We start from the raw sequence: 21,872 nt of genomic DNA, 5'->3' as shown, positions 1-21,872 counted from the left end.
CTGCTATTTGAGATTCTACATGGAATGTTGCTACTATTGGGATTCTGCCAGGTATTGTGACTTGGATTGGTCACTGTTGGAAGCAGGATACTGGGCTAGATGGACCATTGGTCTAAACCAGTATGACTATTCTTATGTTCTTATAGTTTATGTGTGCATCTGGGCTCTGCACCCAAATTTGGGCCCCCAACTGTTGGCTACCTATAGAATCCGGGGGACTGTCATTAAGAGAAATGCATTGCTAGTTTAATGGAACTTCTGCTTCTGAGAGCATTTTGCTTGCTATATTGCCTTCATGCTTTATAACTGTTATCATCAGACATTCTCTTTCATTGGCGCTTGTTTCAGCATGTTCTTTTCAGCCAAAACCTTCACTGTTATCCTTGAAAATCTGAACAGTAACTCAAATATCATCTGAGAATGAATTTAACTTTATTTTTTCCCCCTAACAGAGCAAACGGTCTTCATGTCCTCAAGGGTCAAAATCCATTTGGTGTGCCCTTTGCTATGCATTTGGAAGGCCCCTTGTTCTCAGCAGCATCTTCCGTATTCTGGCAGATTTGCTTGGATTTGCTGGTCCACTTTGTATCTCTGGGATTGTCCACCACTTAAGTAATGAGAATAAGACCTTTCATCCACAGGTACTGCCTGGAATCTGTTATTTGAACATAGAGATGATGACTTTGAATGCAAGTTTTATTCCATTATGGTGTCACTTAGTAGAGTGGCATTTAATTATGTAAAATATTTATTGTGTTGCTGGTTTAAAGAGAAGGCCCAAAGAAAACAGCAGAGGTGGGTTCAGGAAAGAAGGAAACAACTGAAGGTTCACAAACCTACTTTTATTGAAGAATGACCCAGAATGACCCTAGTTTGCCAAGTTTTGGCACTAGCCTTCATTAGGTGTCATCACAGTCTTCAATATTAGCCTAATGGAACACAAGTTTATATATAATTTCCTAATGTAGAAAAGTCCTCCATGCTAGAAGGGGATTATATATAAATAATCACTGAATTGTGATGATCCTGATGAAGACTATTATTTATTTATTTATTTATGGTTCATTTGTATCCCACATTTTCCCACTCATGTAGGCACAATGTGGCTTACAGAAAGTTAAGTAAATTTACAATGTAAAAATAATTGAAAAGTGTACAAAGAATAGACAGGGGGAACAGTAGCTAACAATGGGAGACTAAGCAGGGTGAGGGTCAGGAAGGTTGCATCAATCAGCAGGGTAAATAGGGGAGTAAGTTTTAGCAAAGAAGTAGGTCTTCAGCAACTTCTTGAAGAGTATGTGGTCTGCTTGTGTTTTAAGGTGCTGCGGGAGAGCATTCTAGTGTTTAGGGCACCAGTAGCGGAAAGAAGAGGTGAAAATCTTCTTATACTTGACACCCTTACACAGGGGTGTGCTGGTAAATTTTTAACAACAGGCTCTTTCTCCGGACGTAGCCAGCTCTGCAGTTGGAAGGGCCAGGGGTGGCCGGGGGGTGGGGGAAGGGGGGAGCGACACTTTCCTCTTCTCCTCCCTCCCTTCGTGCGGGCACGCTAGGCATACCTTTGCTGGCAGCCAATAAATGGACTGCCATCACTCCCTATGTCTTGCTCTGAGCAGCATGCTGGAACTTCTCTCACATGCTCGAGAAGTCCCAGCCTGCTGCCCAGAGCTGGAAATAAGGAGCGGGAGCAGCAGTAGTCTATTTACTTGGCTGGAAGGGCTCAGCATCCACACCAGCAAAGTAAAAGATAATTCAGCAGGGGGCCCAAGCCCACATTTTGGGAGCCAGTTGTTAAAGTAGCATGGAGGGCCCTACTTTAACAACGGCTCCCAAAATTCTTAAAAACTTAACAACCGGCTCTTGCGAGCCTGTGAGAGCCTGCTCCAGCACACCACTGCCCTTACAGTTTGGGAAGTGTAGATGGAGATAAGACCGGGCAGCAGGATTGGCATTCCTGGGTGGAAGGTCGATCAAGGGGAGCATATAGTCCGGAGCAATCCCATAGATGATTTTATGGGTTAAGGAACAGAGCTTAAATGTAATACGCTCATGTACAGGCAGCCAATGGAGTTTTGAAGCGCAGGGGCTCGGCATGTGCAACCATTGTTCACCCAGGATGAGTCGCGCGGCAGTGTTCTGAACTGTTTGGAACTTTTTCAGCAAAGAGGCCTTGCAGCCCGCTGCAATAGTCCAGGTGAGAGAGGACGAGCCAATGCACAAGTGTACGGAACAGATCTCTGGTAAGGAAACATCTTATGCGCCGGAGCCTCCACATAGCATGAAACATTCTTCTGGAGACCAAGTGCACATGATTATCCAACTGGAGGTGCATGTCCAGGTGCACTCCTAAAAGCCGCAGGCTGTTGGCAATTGGAAGAGCAAAGCCCATTACTGGAAGCAATGTGTCTGTTATTTGGGTGTGGGTGGACGAGAGTAGAGACACTGAGTTTTGTCCTTGTTTAATTTGAAGCGAAACACCTGAGCCCAATGCTGTATGATGGAAGAAGCAAGCTTCAATGAGATTAGCAATTTCTGATACGGTGGTATGAAAGGGGATGTAGATGGTAATATCATCAGCATAGATGAAAGGATTGAGGTCCAATTTGGCGAGAGCTGAGGCTAAAGGCGTCATCATAATCTATATATATATAAAAGGCACTTTGAAGCCTCAAGCCGGAAACTTGAGGCGCCCGAGATATCCGGTTTGGCCTGCAGGCTCCAGTCACTGTAGCTCCGCCCTCGCGTCAAAACGCGATGACGTTGAGGGCGGGGCGGCCCTCGCAACCACGTCACTGAGGGACGAAGGGACGAAGAGGAGAGGTGTGCAACTCGGAACGGAGGCACGGAGGGGGTGTCTGCAAACTCGGGAGGGAGGGAGGACAGGGGGGGATTACCCGCTAGCGCCCGTTTCATTTTTGCCAGAAACGGGCATTTCTTACTAGTATTAAATAAGGTAGGTGAAAGGGGTGAGCCCTGTGGCACCCTGCAAGAGGCCTTCTATGGAGCAGAAGTGGCGGAGTTCACTGCGCCTGGTAAGATCTAGTAGTCAAGAAGCCCTCAAACCAGTGTAAAACAGGCCCTCCAATGCCAAAAGAGTCCAGTAGATGTAGCAAGAGATCATGGTCCACCATATCGAAGGCGCTGCCATGTCAAATTGAAGCAAAAAAACCTTCCATCCGATGGATAGTTCTTGTTTAAAGTTCGATAAGAGGGTGACCAGAACAGTCCCTGTGCTATATTGAGCACGGAAACCGGACTGCGAGTGGTGAAGAATATCATAGTCGGCCAGGAATTCGTTGAGCTGGACGTTGACCATACTCTCCATTAACTTGGTAACCAGGGGTATCGAAGCCACGGGGCGATAGTTAGAGATGACATCTGGCTTGATCTTTAGGTTCTTCGGAATGGGTGGTTAGGAGAATGTTACCATGGGCCTGGCGGGAAAGAACCTGAACTTAACATGAAGTTTAGGTAGCAAGTCAGTTCTTCAATAAAACATTTCAGGGTGACTTTTAGGAGATGGTTCAGACAGACGTCCAGTCTACAATACTTATTGGAGAACTTAAGTAAAGCAGTGGATACATTTTCTAGTGATAGGCGTTTGAAGTTGGTCAAATGCGATCGGCCGGGCAGAAATCCGTAGGTATGGCCAAGGATTCCAGGAAGTCATCCACGTCAGAAAAGCAACTAACAGTTGAAGACCGCAAGGTAGGATTTTCTCTTTAAAGTAAGTGGCAAGTTGGGTGACAGAAGGAAGGTCAGCACTGGAGAGTTCTAGCTTTCGGGTATCAAGGAAGGAGTTTAATAGCTGATATATCTTTTTTGTGTCCCGGCCAGCAGACGTAACTTAGATGAGAAGTAAATACGCTTTGCTTGCCGGATGGCGTACTTATATTTGCGGTGACAGCTTTCCAAGCCCCCAGGGCAAGATCTGTTTTCCGTTTATTGCCAAGCTCTTTTAAGTCGTCTAGTTTCTTTTTTTAAGGCTCTAAGATCAGCAGAGAAACCAGGGCATTGAGTACGGATATAGGAAGTTTGAGATGTAGAGGTGCAATAGAATCCAGCACAGCCTTGCATTATTTTCCAAAGTCAGAGAGGTAGGTGGCGTGGTTGGTTGCAATTCCCTGCCGTAACTGTAGAAGGACTTCCAGAAAGGCTGGGGTCGATGACGCCTCTAGTGTAATATTGGCGAATCATGCGAGGCTGGGGGAGACCTAAGGTTTGCCAACGCAAGGTGAACTGCAACTTATAGTGGTCAGACCAAGCCGTTTCAAACATCCAATATCTTGCAGGAAAAATTCTTATTGTCTAAAAATTTAAATGAGAGGAGATCCAAAGTATGCCCTTTACAGTGAGATGGGCCAGTAGTAGGGCAGTCGAGGTCACAAAGGCGAAGAAAGTCTAAGAACTGTGATGGATACACAGTGAAGCAGAGTTATCTAAGTGGAGATTAAGGTCACCCAGTAGGAGTATATTCGAATTAGTCAAGCAGATGTGTGAAATAAAATCCAGTAGCTCAGATTTACTGCTAGACCAAGTAACCGGAGGTCTGAAGAACAGCACACAGACTAGGTGACCGTAAAGAGAGGAGTGATGAACCTTGACTGCTGCGATTTCCAGCGAAGTAGATATCAATTCCGAACTTGTTTCTACCATGAGGTAGGAGTGATAAATGAGTGCTAACCCACCACCTCTTCTGTCTGTTCTGGCCCAGTGGATGATCTTGTAACCTTTCGGGCAGAGATCTAGCACGATGGGGTCTTTGGGTGTTCTGATCCAGGTTTCTGTAATGAACAGCATATCAAGATCATCGGAGGAGATCCAGTCAGAAATCAGTTCAGGTTTGTTCACTACGGATCTGGCGTTTATATACCCCACTCAGAATGAGTGGAAGTGCACTGGCTTTGCTCTCACGACCGGAACAATTGAATGATGATATTGCTCGTTAAGATAGGACTTAGATGTGACTGGAGCAGACAGCTGATCAAAACGAGCTGCGGAGCGAGGCTGCGTACGGGATGAAAGTCTCCTATGACCAGAGATGAGTGGAATGTGAACATAAGATTAGGGCAGACAGGTAGAGATTTGAATTGTGGATGACGAGATCATGATTAAATCAGAAAGGTAGCTGTGGTAAAAGTGGGAAGGGGTTAGAATGGATGTACGATTTTTGAATAATGGTGAGTAATTAGCAGGAGGGTGCAGTCTTCAATCAGCCAGAGGCATAGGGGGTATGAATGCAGAGATGCTGGTAAGATGAAATCCAACGTGATTAATGAAAGTAATGCCCTCTGGTGCTGAAGGCTAAAATGACAGATTGTAAATCCACAGGCACTTGGACAGCAGAACCGAGGGTAAGGTGAAGTAAGGCAGGATCAATCACACACGTCCAACACCCTCAGCGTAACTTGGTCCCGGATCGCTCTCCACAGACCCCGGCTTCGCACAGCGGCAATCATCGGACAGGAGGAAGCATCTGGCAAGCAGCAGCTGATCGGCGCCGAGACGGGCCTCCTCCGCCGCTAGACAGAACAGCTGATCAGCGCCGAGATGGGGCTCCTCCTCCACTATACAATTACAGCTTAACAACGTAGAGACAGGGCTCCTCCTCCTCCGTAACACAGGAACAGCAACCAGGGAAGCAGCACCAGAACTTGCAGAGTATCAGGAAATGTAATAGAATATCAGGACAAGCTTTATAATTGGTTTGTGTGATTTAACTATAAGAGTGTTTCAACCAGAGAAGAAACATTCTTTGGTTGAATAAAGTAAACTAGTGAAGTTCTCTCCCTTTCTGGAAGTCCCCTTACAGCACCTCTTCTGGTCCCAGGAAGTTAAAAATATGCACCTAAAGCTGTATGAGATGAGACTTAAGGACCTAAACATGTATACCCTGAAATTCAGCTGTAAGCAAAAGTCCCATTCAGATCTCGCTAATAGGTTAACACTTATTTTCCTTCCATAATTTGAAGGACTATTTTTTTGTAGAAATTTTCAAAAGACTCTGAATAAGAAGCCGAAACGTGGCCAAGTAGGGTCATTCTGGATCATTCTTCAATAAAAATTTGTTTGTGAACCTTCGGTTGCTTCCTTCTTTCCTGGATCACCTCTGCTGTTTTCTTTGGACTTGCTGTCTATGCGGAGGTTTTCTCCTTTTTCGTCTGCCTTGATCCTTAAAGAGAAGGTACCACAAAAAATGTTTTGTTTGTATACACTGTATAGATACCAAATTTTCATGGAATTTGTCCAGGTTTGCTGTTCTGTTTATCCACTTTTAATTATCTCCTATAGCCATGCTTCATACAATCTCAGGTAACCATTCCTATGCTCCTTAGCATATTAGTAACCTGTTCATTAAAGATTATGTCAGTGTGATAGAGGAATTTTCAAAACTTCCAACCAAAGCCCCCATCTCACACCCATCCCAGAGCATCCTACAAAAACGAATATACCACAGTACTCGGAGAAGAGATATTGGGAAAGCAGCACTGGTATGAGATTTGGGTGGCAGCGTCAACAAGGGAATATTTGAGATTTTCATATATCTTAAGCACTGTGGCAGCATCGCTTACAATGCAGTTTAAGAGGAGTGTGGTAGCCGTGTTACTCCACTCTTAAGGTTACAATAGAAATCAAACAAAATAAAACATGGAAAAGAAAATAAGATGATACCTTTTGTATTGGACATAACTTAATACATTTCTTGATTAGCTTTCGAAGGTCACTATTAGCTCTTCTCTGCCTTCCTTCTACCTCCTCCTTACAACATGCAGATACCAAAAGAAAAAAACATATGGGCCTCAGGAATGGGTATGGAAAGCAGGTAGAATTCAGGAGCAGTGTAAGGATATTAAACATCTTAGGCAAACCTTTATCCTTGTACCCCACTTTAGACCCATTGGATCCTCCCACCCAAAAACCACCCCTTCTAGAATAATCTGGGCAAATGGGCAGGGTTTGTAAGTATGTGGGTATGGCTGATATTCAGGGTCATACCTGCATAGTTAATTGGTCAAAGTTAGAACTGCCTTTTGCACTGTGCAACTTGCCTGGTTAGTTATGTTGGCACCATCACTGAATTCTGCTGGGCAGGCACAATTTCCAGTGTCTGCCCTGACTTTATCATGGACTGCCCTGGCACTAACCAGAAAGCAGTCAGAGCAGCCAGCAGCAGTTAAGACTGAGCATGTCTTTGATGCGGATATCGAAACGGTGGCCATTGTCGGACAGAAGTGGTGGCCTGTAGGCGGAAGGGATGTTAATTTGAAAGAAAGTTAAGTACAGTTAAGCTTACATTTTTTGAAGCACTTTAAATAAGATAATTGAAGATGTTTGAAAACAGGAGGTTTTTTATGACTATGATAGAATTGTAGCCGTTTATGAGTCCATGGAAAATTGCAACGGGACCTGGCTTCTTTGAGGCTTTTTCCCTCGTGTTATTTTAATAAGTTTTGTGCACTGATCATAGATTGGTGTGTATTGAATATTTGGTGGGAATGTTGTCATTTATTGTTTTGACTAAACAGAAAGTGCCATGGGGGCGAGGGCCAATTTTCAGCAGCAGGAGCCTTTCCTGTCCGCTTAAACCATACTGAATATTGACCCCAGAATTTTTAACTGTTTCTGGACAGCTAGTTGTACTCCCTGGCTAACCATCATTGAACTAATGGGTGCTTAATACTTTCTAGGTCTAGGAATGATCAGCTAAAATTTGTCTACAACAACTTGAGATTCCTCAGTCAACCAACTAGACAGGGTAATTGTGTACTGACATTGTGATCTTTTTTTTTTACAACTATTATATCTGCATACAGCAAAAACCATCCCAACAATGATAGAAACATTTTTTAACCAGTGAATATAAAACCAAAATTGGCATCAAACTTTACAAATAGCATATGCTAATCATTAGTAACATTGTTATAGCACCTTATCTGCTACAAAATCCATCACATAAAACAATATGCAATTACGGTGTTAGCACACATTATTAAATCATGGGCTGTCAGAGCAGGTAATCGTGGAGGGGGCATAATCGAATGCAAACGCCTATCTCCATGGGCGTTTTATCTCTGAGAACGGGTCCGTGAAGGGGTGGGGCCGAACCGAATTTTCGAAAAAATGGACGTTTTTGAGCTGGACGTTTTTTTTTTTTTTGCGATAATGGAAACTAAAAACGCCCAGCTCAAAAACATCCTAATCCGAGACATTTGTCATGGGAGGGGGCCACGATTCGTAGTACACTGGCCCCCTGATATGCCAGGACACCAACCTGGGCACCCTAGGTCAGTGCGGTGGACTTCAGAAAAAGCTCCCACATGCATAGCTCCCTACCACGGGTGCTGAGCTCCCAACCCCCCTCTCCCAAAACCCACTACCACAAATGTACAACACTACCATAGCTCTTAGGGGTGAAGGGGGCACCTACATGTGGGTACAGTGGGTTTTGGAGGCCTCCCATTTACCAGCACAAGTGTTGCAGGTGTGGGGGGGGGGATGGGCCTGGGTCCACTTGCCTGAAGTGCACTGCGGTACCCACTAAAGTGCTCCAGGGACCTGCATACACGCAGGCCTCTAGGACTTGTGACACCTGAAGACTAATCTCTCCGAAAACGTCCTTTATTGGAATAACCGTGTTTACTCACAGTTAACTGCAGATTAGAGGTTGTGCCCCACTGACAACGAGTCTCCCTGGTACTGAGATGAGCAGTAGGTCAGAGCTGGCAGAATGCTGTACAATGCCCTCTTTCAGCCACATTCAAGGTAAGAACTAAGTTGTCTAACATGGCTAACACAGGAAAGGGAACTAAAACTGGCTTACAAAATGGCCACTACTGCATGGACTACAACAGGAAACACAACAGGCAGTGGCGTAGCTAGGGTAGTTGACACCCGGGGCCCGTCTTTTTTTAACCCCCCCCCCCCCCCCCCCCGAAATCCAGTACTAGGCATACCGAGAATACAAAACACTCAGGACCTATAGAGCAATTTTACCATACCAAAAGCAGTAATTTGAACGAGTCACACAAGGAAAAGGCAAGCATCTTAAACACTACAGTGAGCACTAGAACATCAATTCACCTATTGTAAAACGGAAAACAGACAGATTAGTACAGATCGTAGATCCTGCACAGTCAATGCCAACCGAAAGCCATGTCTTTTTCACAAATACAGATACACCCTAATCCACTATAGAATAAGTAATCATAAACTTTCTATTTAGACAAAATTAAACTGAACCCCCGATGCCAGGACTCTGCATACAAGGCAACACCACAGAAACAGAAAATGTCCTCTAGTACTGTGCAAAATATAAAGACGCAGATGTAATTTGAAAAAACTAACAAATACCAATCACCACTTTACAAATTAACAAATAGAAATAAACAAATAATATCATTTATTGGACTAATACATTTAGCTTTTCAGAGGCCAAAACCTCCTTCCTTAGGTCAATTCAGTATAGTACTGTTACAGTGTCCTATCCTGACCTGAGGAAGGGGGTTTTGTTCTCTGAAAGTAAAATGTATTAAAATTAGTCCAATAAAAAGATTACCTTATTTACATGTTCTATTATAAAACATTATTAACACAGCTACAATACTACTTTATCCTAAAGCAAACAATAAAAATATATATTTACAGTTCGTTGTCTCTGGTTTCTGCTTTCCTAATCTTTTCACTGTCTTCCTTCTATCCAGCATCTGTCTTCGCTCTCTCTCTGCCATCCAGTGTCTGCCCTCTCTCTCTGCCCCTTCCATCCAGTGTCTGCCCTCTCTCCCCTTCCATCCACTTCTGCCCCTTCATGCACCCATCTGCCCCAGTCTGCCACTCTCTCCTCCCCCTCCATCAACATCTGCCCTCTATCTCTGCCCCTTCCATCCACCATTTGCCCAGTCTGCCCTCTTTCTCTCTCCCCTTCAATCCGTCTGCCCTCCCTCTACCAGCCATCCAGGGTCTGCCCTCCCTCACGCTCCCCCTTCTATCCCCTCTCTCTCCTGCCACATCTTTTCAGCCCCAGTTCCAGCCCCCTTATTCCACCTGCCCTAGTTTCCAGCCCCAGCCCACATCTCCCACCTGCCCCCCTTTTCAGCCCCACTATCCCACCAGTCCCCAGTCCTTTTCTTCCATCATCCCGAGCTTCAGCCCCCAGCCACTTCTCCCTGTCCTCTTTTCAGCCCCTAGTTTCAACCCCATCCCTTTTCTCTCACCAGTCCCGAGCTTCAGCCCCAGCCAGTTCTCCCTTTCCCCCTTTAAAGCCCCTAGTCCCCACAGTTTCAGCCCCCTTCATCCACCACATACCTTGCATCCCCCCTTTTCAGCCCCAGACCCATTCTCCCACCTGCCCAGGCATGGACCCATTTTCCTTCCTGCCCCCATGTCAGACCCCAGTTCCAGCTTCAGACCCCCTTCTCCCCACCTGAGCACTCCCCTCCCCCCCTCCCCAATCCCCTCCCCTCTCTGAGCACCCATCTGAGCTCCCCCACCCTCCCTAATCCCCTTTAAGCACCCCTCTGAGCTCCCCCACCCCTCACCAATCCCTTTCCTCCCCTCTCTGAGCTCCCCACCCTCCCTAATCCCCTTTAAGCACCCCTTGAGCTCCCCCACCCTTCCCCAATCCCCTTCTCCACTCTCTGAGCTCCCCCACCCTCCGTAATCCCCTTTAAGCACTCCTCTGAGCTCCCCCCACCCTTCCCCAATCCCCTTCTCCCCTCTCTGAGCTCTCCCACCCTCCCTAATCCCCTTTAAGCACCCCGTCTGAGCTCCCCCACCCTTCCCCAATCCCCTTCTCCCCTCTCTGAGCTCCCCCACCCTCCCTAATCCCCTTTAAGCACCCCTTTGAGCTCCCCCACCCCTCCCCAATCCCCTTCTCCCCTCTGAGTCCCCCCCCGACCCCGACAGCTGAGATCCGTTCTCCTGCTGCCCTACCCTGTCCCTGCCTTAAAAAAAAATTTTCGAAGCACCGGAGAGTGGCAGGCAGCGCGCCTCACGTCTGCCCTGCTAGTAAAGAAGATTTTGTCGACGTCGTCGTCCTTCCCACACTGAGTCCTGCCCGCCCTCGCGGTAATAGGAAGTTGCCTCAGAGGGGGGGCGGGACTCAATGTGGGAAGGGCGACGACGTCAGTGAGATCTTCTTTACTAGCAGGGCAGACGTGAGGCGCGCTGCCTGCCACTCTCCGGTGCTTCGAAAAAAAATTTTAAGGCGGAGCAGCGGGAGCGGAGCACCCCCCCACCTGATGACACCCGGGGTGGACCCCCCCCACCGCCCCGCCCTTGCTACGCCACTGACAACAGGGCACACTCTGACCCAGTAGGCAGGGGGTAAAGCACCATGGGAGAAGAGCCTACCAACTACCAACGTCGTGAGACTGTAACACAGCTAATGAAATCACGGAGCCCAATACCCTACACCCACCACAATGCAATGCTGATGTGATTCTGTAGTGCACCCGAGAGCCACATAGGACCCAGGGAAAGGCTGTGACAGGATCGAACACATTCTGTGTCGCATTTTGAGGCTGGCATACAGGCTGGGAAAAAGTTTTAAAGTGGGGTTTTTTTTTGGTGGGAGGGGGTTAGTGACCACTGGGGGAGTCCGGGGACATCATCCCCGATTCCCTCCAGTGGTCATCTGGTCAGTTGGGGCACTTTTTTGGGACTTGTTTGTGAAAAAAAAAGGGTCCAAAAAAAGTGACCCAAAATCGCGGTAAAACAGCTCCTTTTTTTTCGATTATCAGCTACAGACGCCATCTCTCCTCGGCTGATAACCACGCCCCAGTCCCGCCTCCGGACATGCCTCCAACATGCCCCCCGTCAACTTTATTCGTTTCCACGACGGGTGCAGTTGGAAACGCCCAAAATCGGCTTTCGATTATACCGATTTGGGCGCCTTTGCGAGAAAAACGCCCATCTCCCGATTTGGGTCGAAATATAGGCGTTTTTCTCTTTCAATTATAAGCTGGATAGAGGAGTATGCAAGAAAGGATGGTCCCCCCTTCCCACCCTCCCTTATCCTTCCTCTTCATCAGCATGGCGAAAATTCTGTTTTGGTGTTGTAAACCGCTTAGTCGCCTGTCAAGGATCAATTTTGCGGTATTACCAAGTGTACAAATAAATAAAAAAAATTCTGCAGCTTTGCTATTCTGGAACACAAAATACTCTGAAACTTTGTTTTCTTTATGTTGCATAAGTGACTGTACATGCCTGCTAAAAAAATGGATTTACGCTACTATTCTGCAATGGTGCACCCCAAAGCCATTACAGAATTGACACTCACTCCTGGATTCTATATATTGGAAATGACATCTTAAAAATCCACACAGAAAAATTTCCGCCTAAGTGTATTCTATAAGCGGTGCCTAGATTTTGGTATTGTCACAAATACAGATACACCCTAATCCACTATAGAATAAGTAATCATAAACTTTCTATTTAGACAAAAATTAAACTGAACCCCCGATGCCAGACTCTGCATACAATGCAACACCACAGAAACAGAAAATTGTCCTCTAGTACTGTAAGCTCTTTGAGCAGGGACTGTCTTTCTTCTATGTTTGTACAGCGCTGCGTATGCCTTGTAGCGCTATAGAAAGGCTAAATAGTAGTAGTAGTAGTAGTATGGTAATATAATGTGCTTAGTTGATATCCCAGCACCTAAACCTACATGCCTCCATTACACCAATGAAAATGTGGTGTAAATCTCTGTGCGTAGTTTTAGGCTTGGTGGGCCATATTCTTTAACAATGCGTGTCAATTTCAGAATGCATTACAGAATATGCTTAGCGAGTTTGTGTGTGTAAATGCTAAGCTTATTAAGCCAATTAAGTTACACGCGTTACAGATAAACCTGGATTTCATCGCGGATCTCTAGGTGTGCTATATAGAATCCAGGGGCTGGTGCCCAAAGTTGCACACTGTACCAGTGATTTCATGGTAAGAATCCTGAAAGGGAACTTTAAAACAATACAGGAACGTAAGACCTTTGAAGTCAGAATGATTAAATATTTTGACACCCACCAGACAGGACTTACAAAGATCTGGGTTTTCTAGCCCATTATAAACCATAAAAGTGTACTGCTTTGTCACCCTCCTGTCTCCATGCATATCTTCCTGTCTCTCACCTATCCACCCCCATCCTGTTAGACTGTCACTGAAATGCTTTGATGTTTCACTTATATATACTGTCATCTACCAACATTTGCTTATTTCCGATCTGACAAAGAAGGGCAACCTTTGAAAACATAGTAACATAGTAGATGACGGCAGAAAAAGACCTGCACGGTCCATCCAGTCTGCCCAAGATAAACTCATGTGTATACCTTACCTTGATTTGTACCTGTCTTTTTCAGGGCACAGACCGTATAGTCTGCCCAGCAGTTTTTCCTGCCTCCCAACCACCTGTCCCGCCTTCCATCACCGGCTCTGGCACAGACCGTATAAGTCTGCCCTCCCCTATCCTCACCTCCCAACCACCAACCCCTCTTCCCCCACCTGCTCTGCCACCCAATTGTAGCTAAGCTTCTGAGCTAATCAAGAAATGTATTAAGTTATGTTCAATAAAAAAGGTATCATCTTATTTTCTTTTCCATGTTTTATTTTGTTTTATTTCTATTGATTAGCTTTAAAAGTGGACTAACAAGGCTACCACACCTCTCTACTTAATGTTCCTTTGAAACAACTGATGATCTTGCAGCATAGTAGTTTGAGAGTTCTTAATCTGTTCGCTTCTCCGCTACTGCCAACTCCAGACTTCGCTCCTTCTGTCTTGCTGCGCCCTACACCTGGAATAGACTCCTGAGCCCCTACGTCTTGCCCCATCCTTGACCATCTTTAAATCTAGATTGAAAGCCCACCTCTTTAACATTGCTTTGACCGTAACCACTTGTATCCACTTGCCTCCACCTACCCTCCTCTCCTCTTTCCTCTACACATTAATTAATTTGTTTGCTTTATTTTTTGTCTACTAGATTGTAAGCTCTTTGAGCAGGACTGTCTTTCTTCCATGTTTGTGCAGCACTGCGTACGCTTTGTAGCGCTATAGAAATGCTAAATAGTAGTAGTAGTGATTAACTTGGTCCATTAATTCTTCTATCTTCTCTCCTTGTATTTTCAAATTCACTTCAGCTTTCTGAACCTTGAGCAAGTTCTCAGCCACTGCTGGCAAATACTAAGGAAAATACCTTGTAAATAGATTCCAATCCAGCCCAGATAGAGTCTAAAGTCACTTCCAATTGTTTTACCAGGGTGGGGGGGGGGGGGGGGGGGAGGGGAAGCACAAACCCCTGCCCTGCAATCTCCTTGGCCTCTCTAGATATGGCTTGTGCCTCAGCAACCAGTGGCGTACCAGGGGCGGGGCGGGTGGGGCAGTCTGCCCCAGGTGTCAGTGGGTGGGGGGGGGGGGGGGGGGTGCTCCCGCTCCCGCTGCTCTTCGTCCTGCCACCACCCTGCCTTTAAAGAAAATCAGTGAAGCGGCATCGCAGGCAGCGCCTCATGTCTGCCCTGCTTGTAAAAGAAGCAAATCTCCTCGTCTTCGTCGCGCCTTCCCTCACTGTGTCCTGCCCTCTCTGAGGTAACTTCCTATTTCCGTGAGGGTGGGATATAGTGAGGGAAGGCCCGACGAAGACGAGGAGATTTGCTTCTTTTACAAGCAGGGTAGACATGAGGCTCTGCCTGCGACGCCACTTCACCGATTTTTTTTTAAGGCAGGGTGGTGGCAGGAGAAGAGGGCTGTCATCTCTCGACGCAGCTGGTGGTCAGGTCGGGGGGGGGTTCAGATGGGAGAAGGGGACTGGGGTGGGGTAGGGGGTGGGGTTCAGATGGGAGAAGGGGAGGGGGTCAGAGGGGAGAGAGGGGGGGGACTGGGGTGGGGGGGGTCTCAGAGAGGAGAAGGGGACTGGGGTGGGGTGGGTGGTGTTCAGAGGGGAGAAGGGGGCTGGAACTGGGGTCTGAGAAGGGGCCATGCAAGAAAATGGGGGCCATGCCTGGGGCTGGTGGGAAAATGGGTCTGGGGCTGAAAAGGGGGTCCCTAATGCAAGGCATGTGGATGAAGGGGGCTGGAACTGGGGGCTGAAAAGGAGGGTAGGTGTGATAAGGGGGCTAGTACTGGAACTGGGGGCTGAAAAGGGACAGGGGCTGAAATTGTGGGGACTGAGGGCTGAAAAGGGGACAGGGAGAAGTGGCTGGGGCTGAAGCTCGGGACTGGTGAAAGAAAAGGGCTGGGGCTGAAACTGCAGACTGGTGGGATAGTGGAGCTGAAACTGGGGGCTGAAAAGGGGGGGCAGGTGGGAGATGAAGTGCTATGTACGACTGGTAGCGCTATAGAAATGATTTGTAGTAGTAGTAGTATATGTGGGCTGGGCTAGAACTAGGGGCAGGTGGGATAAGGGGGCTGGAACTGGGGGCTGAAAAAAGGGGTAGAGAGAGAGAGAGAGAGAGAGGGGACAGATCCTGGATGGAAGGGGAAGCGAGAGGGAGGGCAGACCCTGGATGGATGGGAGAGGGAGGGCAAATGGTGGATTGAAGGGGCAGAAAGGGCAGACAGTGGATGGAAGGGATAGAAAGGGCAGAGTGAATGGAAGGGGTAGGGAGAGGGCAGACAGGGGCAGATGGTGGATGGAAGGGGCAGAGATAGAGGGCAGATGTGCATGGAAGGGACAGGGAGAGAGGGCAGACATTGGATAGAGGGGACAGCAGAGAGGGCAGACACTGGATGGCAGAGAAAGAACAAAGACAGATGCTGGATGGAAGGAAGACAGTGAAAAGAAGATGAGGAAAGCAGAAACCAGAGACAAACTGTAAATAAAATATATATTTTTATTTTTTTTGCTTTAGGATAAAGTAGTATTGTAGCTGTGTTAATAAATGTTTATAATAGAATATGTAAATAAGGTAATCTTTTTATTGGACTAATTTTAATAAATTTTGACTAACGTTCGGAGAACAAAACCCTCTTCCTCAGGTCAGTGCTGTTACAGTACCCTATCCTGACCTGAGGGATAGGATACTGTAACAGCACTATACTGTATTGACCTGAGGAAGGAGGTTTTGGCCTCTGAAAGCTAAATGTATTAGTCCAATAAATGATTTATTTGTCTTGTTTGTCTGTATTACTTAGATTGTAAGCTCTTTTGAGCAGGGACTGTCTCTTTGTATCAGGTGTTCAGCGCTGCGTGTGTCTGGTAGCGCTATACAAATGCTAATAATAATAATAATTTGTAAAGTGGTGACTGGTATTTGTTAGTGTTTTCAAATTTACATCTGCTGTCTTTAAATTTTGCACAGTACTAGGGGACATTTTCTGTTTCTGTGGTGTTGCATTGTATGCAGAGTCTGGCATCTTTGGGGTTCAGTTTAATTTTTGTCTAAATAGAAAGTTTATGATTACTTTTTCTATAGTGGATTAGGGTGTATCTGTGTTTGTGAAAAAGACATGGCTTTCAGTTGGCATTGACTGTGCAGGATCGACGATCTGTATTATTCTGTCTGGTTTTATTTTACAATAGGTGAATTGATGTTCTAGTGCTCACTGCAGTGTTTAAGATGCTTTCCTTTTCCTTGTATGACTCGTAGAAATGACTGCTTATGGTATGGTAGAATTGCTCTATAGGTCCTGAGTGTTTTGTATTTTCGGTATGCCTAGTACAGGATTTTGGAGGGGGGTGTTAAAAAATGACAAGCCGCAGGTGTCAACTACCTAGGTACGCCCAAATGATGGTACTATATCAGAGAAATACAATGAATCCTGCCCTCTAATAGAAGCCAATAGCAGCAGTGGAGTTCCTGCTGCTGGAAGCATCACAGGCATCATTATCTCCGGGGTGCTGGAGGGACCGCTGGGCCAGCTATGCTTAGGGTTACCATACGTCCGGATTTACCCAGACATGTCCTCTTTTGAGGACATGTCCAGGCGTCCGGACGGGTTTTGGCCAGCCTGCCCATTTGTCTGGATTTCTGGACAAATGGGCGGGCTGACACTGACTTGCATGCGGGCGGACCTCCCCTCCCCTTACGATCTTCCCTGGCGGTCTAGTGACTTCGGGGCAGGAAAGAGCCCCCTCTTTCCTGCCCGGCGTGCTGCTCTGCATCCTGTATGCTGCCTGTGACGGTCTTGGCGAGATTCAAAATGGCTGCCGAGAATTGAAGTCTTGCGAGGCTGCTTCAATTCTCGGCGGCCATTTTGAATCTCGCCGAGACCGTCACAGGCAGATACAGGGAAGATAGTGAGTAAGAAGAGGTGGTGACGGGGCCAGGGGGAGGGGAGGTCAGGGGTGACCAGGAGGAGGGGAAAGTGCGACAGGGGGGTGGGGCAAGGTGCGACAAGGGGCGGGGTGAGGCGCGACAAGGGGTGGGGAGAGGGTGTGAAAGGGGCGGGGTGAGTGCGTGGAATGGGGCGGGGCATGGGCGGGGCAAGTGTCCTCTTTTTTTTAAGGACAAAAAATGGTAACCCTAGCCAGGCTGAACAATGCGTTGCTCTCTAGTGCAGGGCTCTTCCTCTTGCCCTGCGCAATAGAAATGCCCGAAGGAATGCTCTGACGAGTAAAGCAAGCTATCTCCATCTGTTGAAGGGAGCCAACTGAGTTGGGGGGAGCTTGGGGCTTCCCTTTCCGTTTTGGCATTGCTAAAGTAAGCAAGAACCAACAAAAAGAAGTAATATGGAGAATCAGTCAGAGCTCAGCTCTACACTTCCTCGCCATCTGCCATGTTGCCCCCCAGAATCACTCTTAGGGCTTCTTTTATCAAACAGAGCTAGTGGTCTCTGGTGTGGCAATGCCGACAAAGCCCATTCATTTTGAATGGGCTTAGTCAGCATTGCTGTGTGAAACCACTAGTGCTGCTTGATAAAAGAGGCTCTTAGTGCTGATGTTTTGGGTGCAGAATTTTGAGTGTCATTTACTGAATCCGGTCTTAAGTATGTTCCCTTGTATGCTTGACATTAGGGCACCACTTTACAAAATTGCCACCAAAATTACTTCTCTTGGTTTGATAGTTTTCTGAGGCCTTACTTTAAGAAAACATTATATTTAAAAGGCAATAAAAATAGTAACAGAATAAAGGTAAAAGTCCTAATTCTTAAACTGCATTGGACATAATACATTTCTTGATTAGCTTTCGAAGGTTGCCCTTCTTCGTCAGATCGGAAATAAGCAAATGTGCTAGCTGACAGTGTATATAAGTGAAAACATTCAAGCATTACTATGACAGTCTGACAGGGTGGGAGGATGGGGTGGGTAGGAGATATGCATGGGGACATCAAAGCATATCATTGATATTCTAACAGAATGGTGTGGATAGGTGAGGGGTGGGGTGATCAACAGAGACATACAGCTTTATGGTTTATAATGGACTAGGAACCCCAGATCCTTGTTAAGTCCTTTCTGTTGGGTGTTAAAATATTCAATCATTCTGACTTCAAAGGTCTTACGTTCTTGTATGGTTTTAAAGTTACCTTTCAGGATTCTCACTGTGAAGTCACTGGTACAGTGTCCTGGTCCTGTAAAATGTTGACCAACAGGTGGGAACCCTACTGGCACCAGTATTGTTCATGTGATGTCTATGTAAATTGAATCTTGTCTTAAGCATCTGGCCTGTTTCTCCAATATAGCATCCTTCGTTACATTTTTTTGCACTGAATGATATATACCACATTGGAAGATGAGCAAGTGAAAGATCCCTTTATGTTGAATATCTTTCCTTTGTGGATGACTTTGGGGTCCTGTGAAATATTTTGGCATAGTTTGCAACTGGATAAATTACAGGGAAGTGTGCCCATCTGTTCCTTTTCAGTCTGTGATGGAAGTTTACTTCTGATTAGCTAGTGTTTTAAGTTGGGTGGCTGTCGGAAGGCCAGTACTGGTGGGGATGGGAATATCTATTTTAGTAATTCATCCTCCTGGAGTATAGGTTGTAGATCTCTTATGATTTTCCTCAGTTTTTCCAGCTCTGGATTGTATGTCACTACAAGGGGGATTCTGTCTGTGGATTTTTTTCTCCTTGTACTGTAGCAGATTCTCCCTGGGTGTTTTGAGGGAGGAGGCAATATTCTTGGAGATTATTTTGGGGTTGTAGCCTTTCTGTTTGAAGGATGCACTTAGGCTTTTAAGGTGTCTGTCTCTGTCCCCTGGGTCAGAGCAGATACGGTGGTATCTTGTGGCTTGGCTGTAAATGATGGATCTTTTTGTATGTGAAGGATGGAAGCTGGAGTTCTGGAGGTAGCTGCATCTGTCTGTGGGTTTCTTGTATATAGATGTTTGTATACCGCCATCACTGATTGAGACCGTGGTGTCCAAAAAATTGACTTTTTCTGGGGAGTAGTCAATTTTGAATCTGATTGTAGGATGGTATGTATTGAAGGCAGAATAAAATTGTTTCAGAGTTTCTTCACCCTCCGTCCAAATCATAAAAATGTCATCAATGTACCGGTAGTATTTTAGAGGTTTGGTCTGGTGTGTATTCAGAAATGTCTCTTCCAGCTCAGCCATAAAAAGGTTGGCATATTGGGGTGCTGTCCTTCTTCAAAATCAAAGAGAGAGAAACTGCTTATTCTTGAATAGCTACAGCTCTGCAGAACCAACATCCCCAGACACCTTGGACACTGGATACATCTGAGGCATGTGAAAATCAGAGCCCAAACAAACCAGGGAATACTGATCACACCTTTACAGATGCAAACCAATGGGGATAATAAACCTCTCGAACCATCAATTATCACAGCATGAGGTCTCTGTGCTCTCCAAAGGGCTCTCAATCTGCCCATCCAGTAAACTAGATGAAATGCAACTATATTCAGACCTAGAAGAATTCTTTAGAAAAATGCGCCTTAAAACATTTCTATAATAAAGGGACACCAAACACCGGAATACAGTCTTAAACAAAAGAACACTTATTTCAGCCCACAGGAGGGACGAAACTACAAGCTGGATAATTACATAGAAAGTTTCAGACATAGGGTGAAATCCCAACTTTCCAACAAACAAAAAGAATCCTGTACAATCTTACCCCACCAGAAAGAGCGGCCATAAGAACCCTACAAACTATCGAACGCATTATCATCAAACCTGCAGACAAAGGAGGCGCAGTGGTAATTATGGACATACAAAATACATTGAAGAGGGACACAGACAGCTCTCAGACAATAAATACTACAGGAAACTAACTGAGGACCCCACACAGGATTACACAAACAGCTGAAAGACCTTATCAAAACATTTCCTACACAAGCGCAACCTCACCTGAAGAAACTCATACCAAACCAGCCTTCTGTGGGCACATTCTACATGCTACCCAAGATCCACAAACCGGGAAACCCTGGCAGACCAATCATATCAGGTATTGGCACACTCATGAAGAAATATCTGGATTCATAGAGGGAATTCTGAAACCTCTCGTACACAAAACTAACAGCTTCATACAAGACACCACAGACTTTCTGAATAATTGAAAAATATCAAGCAACTACCACCTAACACCCTTCTGGTCACGATGGATGTAGAATCACTATACAGCAACATTCCACATGCGGATGGCATAGCTGCATGTGGAAGACTCCTAAATAATCCACACTGGACCATCAATACTCACCAGAAACTATTACAAAATTAATCAAATTCATTTTAACTCACAACTACTTCCACTTTAACAATGATATCTATCTGCAAATAATGGGCACTGCGATGGGCACCAGGACAGCACCCCAATATGTCAACCTTTTTATGGCTGAGCTGGAAGAGACATTTCTGAATACACAACAGACCAAACCTCTAAAATACTACCGGTACATTGATGACATTTTTATGATTTGGACGGAGGGTGAAGAAACTCTGAAACAATTTTATTCTGCCTCAATACATACCATCCTACAATCAGATTCAAAATTGACTACTCCCCAGAAAAGTCAATTTTTTGGACACCACGGTCTCAATCAGTGATGGCTGTATACAAACATCTATATACAAGAAACCCACAGACAGATGCAGCTACCTCCACAACTCCAGCTTCCATCCTTCACATACAAAAAGATCCATCATTTACAGCCAAGCCAGAAGATACCACCGTATCTGCTCTGACCCAGGGGACAGAGACAGACACCTTAAAAGCCTGACTGCATCCTTCAAACAGAAAGGCTACAACCCCAAAATAATCTTCAAGATATTGCCTCCTCCCTCAAAACACCCAGGGAGAATCTGCTACAGTACAAGGAGAAAAAATCCACAGACAGAATCCCCCTTGTAGTGACATACAATCCAGAGCTGGAAAAACTGAGGAAAATCATAAGAGATCTACAACCTATACTCCAGGAGGATGAATTACTGAAAGAGATATTCCCATCCCCACCAGTACTGGCCTTCCGACAGCCACCCACTTAAAACACAAGCTAATCAGAAGTAAACTTCCATCACAGACTGAAAAGGAACAGATGGCACACTTCCCTGTAATTTATCAGTTGCAAACTATGCCAAAATATTTCACAGGACCCCAAAGTCATCCACAAAGGAAAGATATTCAACATAAGGGATCTTTCACTTGCTCATCTTCCAATGTGGTATATATCATTCAGTGTAAAAAATGTAACGAAGGATGCTATATTGGAGAAACAGGCCAGATGCTTAAGACAAGATTCAATTTACATAGACATCACATGAACAATACTGGTGCCAGTAGGGTTCCCACACCTGTTGGTCAACATTTTACAGGACCAGGACACTGTACCAGTGACTTCACAGTGAGAATCCTGAAAGGTAACTTTAAAACCATACAAGAACGTAAGACCTTTGAAGTCAGAATGATTGAATATTTTAACACCCAACAGAAAGCCCACTGGTACCGCGGTGGAATAAAGTACTCTGCAGGATAAATTTGGTACTGTGAATAATTAC

At 45.7% G+C, this 21,872-nt stretch overlaps 1 protein-coding gene across 1 annotated transcript in view; it reads left to right on the top strand.

The window, feature by feature from the left end:
* Positions 1–21,872, top strand: part of ABCC8 (ATP binding cassette subfamily C member 8) — an 803,652-nt gene that overhangs the window by 188,454 nt on the left and 593,326 nt on the right. The window contains 1 exon segment of the mRNA XM_030201075.1: positions 453–641. Within this exon segment, the coding sequence (XP_030056935.1) occupies positions 453–641 (189 nt within the window).

This window comes from Microcaecilia unicolor, chromosome 4, assembly GCF_901765095.1.
Source record: "Microcaecilia unicolor chromosome 4, aMicUni1.1, whole genome shotgun sequence".
Lineage (NCBI taxonomy): Eukaryota > Metazoa > Chordata > Amphibia > Gymnophiona > Siphonopidae > Microcaecilia > Microcaecilia unicolor.
This window is presented reverse-complemented; position numbering and strand designations above follow the sequence as displayed.